The sequence below is a fragment of the Myotis nattereri genome (assembly GCF_964212035.1).
Source record: "Myotis nattereri genome assembly, chromosome: 18".
Classification (NCBI taxonomy): domain Eukaryota; kingdom Metazoa; phylum Chordata; class Mammalia; order Chiroptera; family Vespertilionidae; genus Myotis; species Myotis nattereri.
In genome coordinates this window covers 957,113-966,769 of record NC_138093.1, presented here as the reverse complement: position 1 = coordinate 966,769, position 9,657 = coordinate 957,113, and the positions used below count along the sequence as shown (strand labels likewise).

The 9,657-nt window shown below is 52.6% G+C and overlaps 1 protein-coding gene across 3 annotated transcripts; it reads left to right on the top strand.

Annotated features, from left to right (window-relative positions):
* Window positions 1-8,676, top strand: GMNN (geminin DNA replication inhibitor). 3 transcript variants are annotated; one of them, XM_081111948.1, is made up of 7 exons: window positions 1-196; window positions 1,744-1,801; window positions 3,846-3,923; window positions 5,001-5,148; window positions 6,466-6,548; window positions 7,300-7,410; window positions 8,270-8,676. In XM_081111948.1, the coding sequence occupies exons 2-7, from the start codon at window positions 1,751-1,753 to the stop codon at window positions 8,378-8,380; spliced, it is 582 nt and encodes a 193-aa protein (XP_080968074.1). In that variant the 5' UTR covers window positions 1-196; window positions 1,744-1,750; the 3' UTR covers window positions 8,381-8,676. The 3 variants fall into 3 exon arrangements, with proteins under 3 accessions (XP_080968074.1, XP_080968076.1, XP_080968075.1); XM_081111950.1 differs by having other exon boundaries at window positions 43-196; window positions 3,851-3,923; XM_081111949.1 differs by lacking the exon at window positions 1-196 and adding an exon at window positions 210-1,123.
* The last annotated feature ends 981 nt before the right edge of the window (window positions 8,677-9,657 follow it).

Genomic DNA, 9,657 nt, shown 5'->3' with positions numbered 1-9,657 from the left:
GAGTTGGCGAGCTTTTGGAGCAGCGCGCGTCAGCTGCGGGGCGGAGGTGGGGCCGGCGCGGCGAGGCGGGTTCTGGGCGGGGCGGCGCGGCCAGGACCGAACAGTTCCCTCCAACGAGTGAGCGGAGGTGGCAGGAGGTTTACGCGGGGGCTGCCGCCCGCCGGCATCGGTCCTCCCGTGACTCCGCAGGGTCGCGGTGAGTGAGTTTTGGAACGGGGGCGGGGCGGGGCAGTCGGTGAGCCGCCGGGCCGCCCCATTGGCTGGGCCGATTTTGGCGCGTTCCCTGTCCGCGCTCCCTATTGGCTGCCTGGCGCGCGCGGTTGGAGCGCTGCGCCCCCTGCTGGTCGGGGTGGGAAGGCGGGGTGGCCGGCGAGGCGCCTGATTCTGCCGGGCGCCTGGCTGGTGGGGAAGTGGGACGTCCGCCCCCCGGACCAGGGACTGGCGGTGTCCGGGCGAGGGGCGTGGGGGCCGCACCCCGGGCTCGAGGGGAAGGTCGCTGAATCCTGGCCCCTCGTTACGCCGCGGCACTGGCGCTGGTGACACCGGTTCCCCGGAGTGTCAGCCTGTCATTTGGAGCCAGGCCCGGGCTGGTGTCTTCCGTTGAAAAGAACTGGAGCGCGAGTGCGGGGCGCCGGGTGCAGACCGCGGTGCAGACCGCGCGCAGGTGCAGGGCTGACCTTCCCGGAGCGGTGGCTGTCAGCATTTGTAATGCGACGCGGACGAAAGCACATGGTACATCGCAGCCGTCCAGCTCCATCGCATTCCCGAAGCCGGACCGGCTCCCCACGGGCCATGCACTCGCGCGTTTTCGCGTATTTTCGTATTTTCAGTTCCGTTCCGATCACTTTTTTCCCTAAACGACGTTGGTGACTCCCTGGATGACTGCGGGGTCCCAGGGCGATGGATCGTACAGTCACAGTGGCGCCCCGGACGGAGTAGAGGCATGGCCGCAACTCGGCAGATGGTCCCCAGACACGTGCCTGGGGCCAAACATGGGTGTCAGTCCGGCCCAGTGGGCGCGTAGCCTCTGCACTTACCCGCGTCTCAGCTCCTGATGGTGCGGAAACATGTCCCACAATGTGAGGGCGTCGTCCCAGCGGATCGGATGTTAAGCCCCTCCCAGGTCACTGCCGAGTTTATCACAGCCCGTCCGCCTGGGAAAGGGCGAGGTTGGGGTGCTGTTCTCCAGCACTGAGGCGGGCACATCCCGGGATCTGCTGCGCCTTCCCTGTGGCCTTTCGCAGATCTTTCCCCCGCCCCTCAGCCAGGACACCCCCCACCCCTCAGCCAGGACACCCCCCGTCCCTCCGCCAGGACACCCCCCGCCCCTCAGCCAGGACACCCCCCTGTCCCTCAGCCAGGACACCCCCCCGTCCCTCAGCCAGGACACCCCCCCGTCCCTCAGCCAGGACACCCCCCATCCCACAGCCAGGACACCCCCCGTCCCTCAGCCAGGACACCCCCCGCCCCCCGTCCCTCAGCCAGGACACCCCCCTGCCCCAGCCAGGACACCGGCATGTTTTGTACATTTGTTTAGACTGTGCATTTATATTTTTCCTTTTTCTTTAATATTTTTCCTTTTGCAACAAGCTTTTTCTAACCAGAATTATTGGGTGTGTTTATATAAAGTACAGATGTCAAGGGTCACTGGCAGGGCTAAGACCCTCCCCCAGCCCCAGGGGAGGCGCAGGCCCCGCCCCGGCAGCCTCCCTCTGCTGTTGGTGACGGCTTGTCCTTCCCCAGGTGCACAATGAACCCCAATATGAAGCAGAAGCAGGAAGGCACCCATGGGCGCGTGCAGGTAAGTGACGGGATCGCTTTCGTCTGGGTGGGTGGAGAGCAAGTGCGTGGAAGTGTTTTGACATAATTCAGCCAAGTTTAACCCGGCTGTTGTTTCCATAAATCTTAAATTACTGAGTTTTTGGCCAGAGGAAAAGTAACAGTAGAGAACCATTAAAGAATTAATTATGGTTGAATATTAAATTTTCTGATCTTCCCGTTTAGTTAAGTCTTTAGTTTCTTTCAACAGTGCATTGTCATTTTCCGAGTATTGAGTTTTACACGCCTTTCGTTGTTTTTTCCCTAAATATTTTATTTTTAATGTTGTAGATGGAGTTGTTTCCTTAGGTAAATTTTCATGTACTCATTGTTCCCATAGAGAAATACTATTGATTTTTTGTGCCTTGATCTTGAATCCCACAACCTTGCTGAACTGGTTTAGTTCTTATAGTTTTCACTAGATTCCTTAGGATTTTTTGTAAACAGGATGCTTATTATTGCTGTTTCTACTATAGATTCCTTGGTAATTATATGCAAAATTTTGTATGTGTGCTCTTGTGGGTGTGTGTGTTTTTAGAGATTTACAGACCCCTGGCTGGTGTTGCTCAGTGGATAGAACATCGGCCTGTGGACTGAAGGGTCCTGGGTTGGATTCCAGTCAAGGCCACATGCTCAGGTTGTGGGCTGGATCCCCAGTAGGGAGCGTGCAGGAGGCAGCCGATCAATGATTCTCTGCCATCGTTGATGTTTCTGTCTCTCCCTCTCCCTTCCTCTCTGAAATCAATAAAAAAGATTTTTTTAAAGAGGTTCATAGAATCTCAAGTTGTTCTCTAAAAAGACTAAGACCCATAATATATAAGAACCTTTTTGGCTGTAATGAGCCTATCATTCCAATGCATAATCTGTATAAAGGAAACGATAAGATGCTATAGAGCTTACATTATAAAAGTTAAGTCTTGGGAATTACCTTTTTGTGTGACAGTAAATTGTGGCTTCTTTGGTCATTGTTAGTAGCAAGCACTTAAATAAACCCTCCTGTTATGCAGGTTCCGGAGTTGTGTTTGCTTCTCCTAGTATTTGAGACTGGACTAATCTAAATTATATCTGAAATGTTGGGGGGGTGTTTGTTCTCACCGTCGCTGGCATTGGTTCTTGAGTTCAATGGGGAGATAATCATCGGCAGGGAAACCTGACCGTGGGAAAGGTGAGCTCGCGCCTGGAGTGCGCCTGCGGGCGCCCGTTCTCACGCTGCTCCGGTGTCCTCTGCTGACCTTGTTTGAGTACCACCATTGTTTGCTGTCCCGTGGTGGCAGAATAACTAATGATTTTTTGCAAAAGTAGAGAGAGCTCTGGGATCAGGAAATGTACGGGAAGGTATGTACATATTACCAGGAAGGCCATATTTTCCCCAAACAACTGCTGGGCCTTTGCAGTAATTACAGTGCCCAGGCGCTGTCTCCTGATGGGCGGGCTCCAGGCAGACTGCTCCCGCAGGCAGGCAGGGGTCCTGTGCATGCCTGTGGCTGTGTGTGAGGATGTCCCTACACGCTGTTCCTTTGGTGAGCACGTGGGGATGTTCGGGACAGTCCTGATGCCAAGGAAGCCTGAGACAAATCCTATCGATTAGGGAGAGAAGTATTTTGCAGTGTGAACAATTACTCTTTTCCCCCCAATTTACCTGTTTTCTGGGTTTCTACCATAAATGTGTTAAGTTTGGGTGATACGATGCATTCTTAGAATTTCTTCAAACTTTATTATAACTTTAGGGAAATAAGTTTACTAGTTGGTTAAGCCGATGTCTTGTTCATACCTAGCATTGCAAAATTACCTAGCAGACCAAATTCAGGGTGGGGCCAACGTAGGTTTACAGCTGTTCATATAGAAAATAATACAATACTCAGTCATGATAACACAAGAACAAACTGGGGTTCGCGTACTCACAGCTGTGACCCTGTTTCTGCCCATCCCACGTGTGTTCCTGTGTTCCTTTTTGGTTAGTGTAGGAGGCTAAGGCAGTCACAGTCCCTGCAGCGCTCAGGACCCATAACGAATTCTCTTGACTCTAGAGCAGTCCTGTCCCGAGGAGGACCCTGAAGATGATCCAGCCGTCCACAGCCGGCCCCCTCGTGGGCAGAGAGAACGAGGTATGTGTTCCGGGGCCAGAACCTGTGCATGAAAACCATTTGCAAGGTTTCCTTGGTTAGAAATACCTAAGTCATTGAAATTGGGCAGGAGTTTAAGAATAACAATTGTGTACTCCCCACAGAAGTGGCTTTTGTTTTAAATGATCAATTGAGGAAGTTTGACGTTGGTATGAATAGGATGCTGGTATAATACTGGTAGAACTGAGATGATAGAACACGTCATCAGCTACAGGGGCAATGCCGCCTATTTTGAGAATAAAATGGTGGACCCTTCATTTACTTCTGTATGTAAATGATGAAATCATTGTTGAAAGTGTCTAGACTTTTGCAGGTAGAAAATACTACCTTTCTATGGAACTGAATTATTTAAACAATAAAAATAATTTCAGTTTAGCCTTAGATCCAGCTCTAATTCCAAACAGTTGCTGCAAATAAAATTCCCAAAACAGACCTTTACATTTTGGGGGAGTTTTAAACTGTATGATTTTTTAAAGAAGACCCAAAGATGCCAGAAAGACACAAACAGATGCGGCTCCATTTTTAACACATAAATAAGACCACTGAGCTTTCAAAAAATTTCTTAGCAAATTTCATATTCTTCAAAACTGTCTACATGTTTATGTTGTGGTTCCATGTCACCTTTGCCCTAATTTCTTCTTTCGCCAGTGGCTCTTCCTCCTCCCTGCTTTTCCCTCTTGTCTCCGGACCAGCGGCTCTCAGCCTTCTGGCCCTTTAAACACAGCTCCTCATGTGGTGGTGACCCCCAACCATAAAGTTATTTTCGTTGCTACTTCATCACTGTAATGTTGCTACTGTTATGAATCGTCATGTAAATATCTGATCTGCAGGATGGTCTTAGGTGACCCCTGTGAAAGGGCTGTTCGACCGCCAAAGGGGTCGCGACCCACAGGCGGAGAACCGCTGCTCTGGACTCGAGCGGTGCATGGCTTACCCTGTGATTCTTCCTTCTAAACACACACCTTCAGAAGCCGGGCCTGCGCTGGTTCCCAGGTGCACCCAGCTTTCTTGCTTCTTAGAGAAAAACAAATGAGATTGACGTGTGGATTTCCACGGCAGCTGGTTAAAGGCTCGTTCAAACCGAAACATCGCAGTGACCAGTCGGCATGTAAGACTTCCGGCTCTGGAGTCACTGCGGCCCCGGAGCACGGTGAGAGCAAGGAGCTCGGAGGAGTTACCCCGGAGGCACTAGACCTCATGGCTGCAGGTAGGAGGCAAGTGTGAGATGAGATAGCCTTTATCGCAGACACTGTCCTTGGCGTACAGGTCACTGTTACCTTCTCCTGTTAGGGACGCTGCCCGCGGCCTCTGGCTGGCCACATACTAGTTCACTGTGATGCGCGACACCCTAACGTTCCTTACGGTTACAAATGCCGGCACCAAACGTGGGCAAGTCTTACTGTTTTGTAAGATCCAGATATGGATGGAATATTAAAGGGAAGGGTAGTGGTTCACATGTCAGCTGGACATGGGATTGCCAAGACAGAAGTAGTCTTTTCGGGGAAAAAGTGTCTAGAGTCTGAGTTTGAAGAAAGGAGTGTGAATGTGCCGGGAGGGAGCCCGCAGGAGCCTGGCAGGAGTCAAGGGAGTGAGGACGGGAGCTGCCAGGCGGGAATAAATGCAAGTTTGTGTGTGTGTGTGTGTTTTAATATATTTTATTGATTTTTTCACAGAGAGGAAGGGAGAGGGATAGAGTTAGTAGAAACACTGATGAGAGAGAAACATCAATCAGCTGCCTCCTGCACACCCCTCATTGGGGATGTGCCCACAACCAAGGTACATGCCCTTGACCGGAATTGAACCTGGGACCTTTGAGTCCGCAGGCCGACGCTCTATCCACTGAGCCAAACCGGTCAGGGCTAAATGCAAGTTTTTAATGGAATGGCAGGCGTCACTGTAAGAGGAAGCTGGCAATCGTTTTTAAGCATCATGGAAGGTCATTGATGTTGTTATTGATGAAAAATTGGAGACTTAGAGAAGTTAATTGGCTTACTCAAGGTAATGGAGTCCGTTGGGCTCATTCTGAGTTGCCGGAGGACAGCAAGGAAAGGGATCGTAGGCTGTAGGGTTTTATCAGACAAATCGGGAAAGGGCGGCTGCAGAGAAGGACAGCAGCCCTCTCTCCAGTCCTGTTGTGGGTGAACTGTAGGGTTTGTGACACTCATGTCTGACTTGGCTGAGATTTGGCGGCAAAAACACTGCAGTCACATACAGAACCGACTGTGCCACATTGTAATGTCACCACAGAGATGACACATGCCAGTAGACGTCACCTGAGCACACAGCTCTCTACAGACCCTCAGTGGGATGTGTGAGAATCCCTAAAATGTCGGGGAAATAAAATAGAACAAAGTTGACTGGGTTTTCTAACTTCAGATTTAGGAAAGGGGTATTGCCAAGTGATATGGAGGTACTGAGTAAGACTGCAAATTGCTTTTTAAATAGAAAGGAGGATGCTGGGGATGTCACCGCAGCCAGAACAGGAGTGGCTTTCCGAGTTTCATGTAAAACATTGGTTTTTTAGAAAACCCGTCCTCTCAGTACTGGAAGGAAGTGGCGGAGCAGCGGCGGAAGGCTCTCTATGAAGCGCTGAAGGAGAACGAGAAGGTGAGCGCTGAGTAGAACTGGTGCCGTTGTGCATTTTAATATTCCCCTCACTGCTTAGCGCACTTGGCTGGAGCAGTGTAAACGGGCTTTCATTTGGGCCTAAGGAAAGTTTAATGAGGCGGCTGTTAGGATTATTTTACCCAAAGAAGCCTAAGTGGTGGGCGCCAGCGATGGCCCCTCTGCTGGGACTGTGCAGGTGTGTCAGTCACACCTGGGGGGGCTGTGCAGGTGTGTCATTCACACCTGGGGGGGCTGTGCAGGTGTGTCAGTCACACCTGGGGGGACTGTGCAGGTGTGTCAGTCACACCTGGGGGGGCTGTGCAGGTGTGTCATTCACACCTGGGGGGACTGTGCAGGTATGTCATTCACACCTGGGGGCACTGTGCAGGTGTGCCAGTCACACCTGGGGGGACTGTGCAGGTGTGTCATTCACACCTGGGGGGCTGTGCAGGTGTGTCATTCACACCTGGGGGGGACTGTGCAGGTGTGTCATTCACACCTGGGGGGACTGTGCAGGTGTGTCATTCACACCTGGGGGGACTGTGCAGGTGTGTCATTCACACCTGGGGGGGCTGTGCAGGTGTGTCAGTCACACCTGGGGGGACTGTGCAGGTCTGTCATTCACACCTGCAAGGACTGTGCAGGTGTGTCAGTCACACCTGGGAGGCCTGCGGGGTGTGCCAGTCACACCTGGGAGGCCTGCGGGGTGCGCGGCGGGAGGCGAGGAACCCTGAGCTGACCCACGCCACAGCTCCACAGAGAGATCGAGCAGAAGACGAGTGAGATCGCCCGCCTGCAGAGGGAGAACCAGGAGCTGGCGGAGGTGGCGGGGCACGTGCAGCACATGGCGGAGGTCCTGGAGGTGAGTGTCCCGCCGAGCCGAGCGCGAGGACCTGTGGGCTCTGGACTCGGACTCCGGGGTCCTAGCTCCCCACCCGGGATGTGAGGGTTGTGAGTAAGCAGCGAATTGGTGCTGTGGGGTCTTCGCTGTCCTCAGCGATAAAGCGGGGTCACTGGCCCTGCTCTGTAGGTTGTTATAAGAACGACTTACAATAGATGGACGCTGAGCGGTGTCTCCGCTGAGAAAGTAGGGAAAAGGCTTCTCTTTCACAGCCGACGCGTCTTAGACAGTTTACATTTAACGTTCGTGCCAGCGTGACCCTCCTGTGTTCGTAAAGCTGCTCCTTGTGCGCCGGGAAGGGTGGGGCTCATCTGACTTTAAAATTGGGAAGGAACGTGTTTGTAAGGATTGGCCTCGTGCCTGTTCCATTGCCAGGCTTAGCCGAAAACCCAAGCTTTACAACTTAATGTTGTTTACAAAAAGGCATCTTGCTGATGGGATGGAAGATTTCCAAGTGAAACCCTTTTTTGTACTGAATTGCTCGCATGTTCGGGCCCTGACAGACTTTAACGTTTGAGTTTCATGGCGATGCTGTCATGGCCGCCTTGGCTGCGGAGTGTGGTCCTCAGCGGGCTCCCCGCCTTAGAGGAGGGCTCGTCCATTGAAGAGTCAGTGCCTTCCAAGGGAGCGGGTCAGTCAGCCACGTGACGTGGCTGTGGGGTGATCCAGCGCGGGGGAGACTGACAGGCCCGGGTGTGAGTGGGTTCAGCGGAGACAGTCTGCAGCGACCTCGTTACCACACCAAGGGTCACATACCGCAGCCAGATCAGGGGCTTGGGTTTTAAAGTTTTTATAACAAACACGGCTCATTCTTTAAAAGCGGCTGAAAGGAGACGCTCTGGAGAGCTTCGAATCGCCGGACAGCGAGGGATCTGACTCTGAGGAGGAGGCGGGCGAGGATCCGGAGGCGGAGGCCGCGGCGTGGGCGTGAGTGCCAGGGCCGCCGCGTCTTCCTCCCCCGTGTGAGCTGTGCGCAGAGACTCAGAACAGACGTGCCCGTTACCGCCACGATGGTTCTTGGTGGCAGAGCAAATAGCTGTGATGCAGACGTCCTGTTTGAGCCCTGGGACCCTATCGTGTTAAAATACAAATACTGTATGTTTTAATCTATGGTGTTTTATGTAAATAACATTTTCTCAGATGTCAGACACAACTTGTGTACGTGATAAATAAACTTCGTTTCCGAGTGAGCATGTGTGTTTCTTGGAAAAACGAAGTCTAAGGAGTAAAATTTGTCTATTTCTCTGGTTTTATATCATTTTCTCTCTACCCCTCTGTTGTCTGGGAGGAAACGAGGAGAAAGTGAATTTGCCCCCCTTTAGAGGAAATGGCTGAGGTTTGACTCCCCAGCTGGTTGCCCCCCAGCTCAGGGTCGGACTGGATTTCCAGGCCCCTCGACCCCCGCTCCTCCTGGGGGTTTTGGTAAAGGCCCTGAGGAGGTGGTGTCAGGAGCTCCTCGTGTGTCTGTCCCGCCCATGGCGATGGTGACCAGGTGCACGCCCAGTGACGAGATGCAGGAATAGCTGAGGGTTCTGAAGCTATGCACGTTACATTAGATCCAGCACAGAGCACACGTACAGGCTTGGTCAGTGTGGCTCGGATTGAGCGTCAGCCTAGGAACCAGGAGGTCACAGTTGGATTCCGGGTCAGGGCACGTGCCCGGGTTGCAGGCTCGATCCCCAGTGTGGGGCGTGCAGGAGGCAGCTGATCAATGTTTCTCATGAATGTTTCCATCTCTATCTCCCTTCCTCTCTCTCTAAAAAATCAATAAAAACATAGGTGTTTTTTAAAAAGCATACACTATGGAAGGCATAAGAAGTCAGAGCCAGGTGAAATGAATGAGGAGCTTCCCATGAGTCTGTTCTGCAGGAAGACAAGGACACGGGGCACGGTGTGCGGGGTACACGGCCGTGGGACAACGTGTTCTGAGGCGCACGGCGTCTGTAAGGGGCAACGGAGCCATGTCGCTCATCGAAGGGTCACTCAGGCAAGGTCTTTGTCGCCTGGAAACTGGGTTGATCGAGAGAATTTGGAAGACTTTCCTTCAGATGATGAATCTAGTTTTCAGTTAGCTACCAAATGTCGCAACAGCGCCGTCTGATGTGCCAGAAGCTCATGTTCTGGCAGCCAGAGAACCACCTCAGCCCAGGGCACGGCGGCTGGAGGCCGGCACCGAAACAGAAGGGGTGGGGTGCCTGTGTCCAGCAC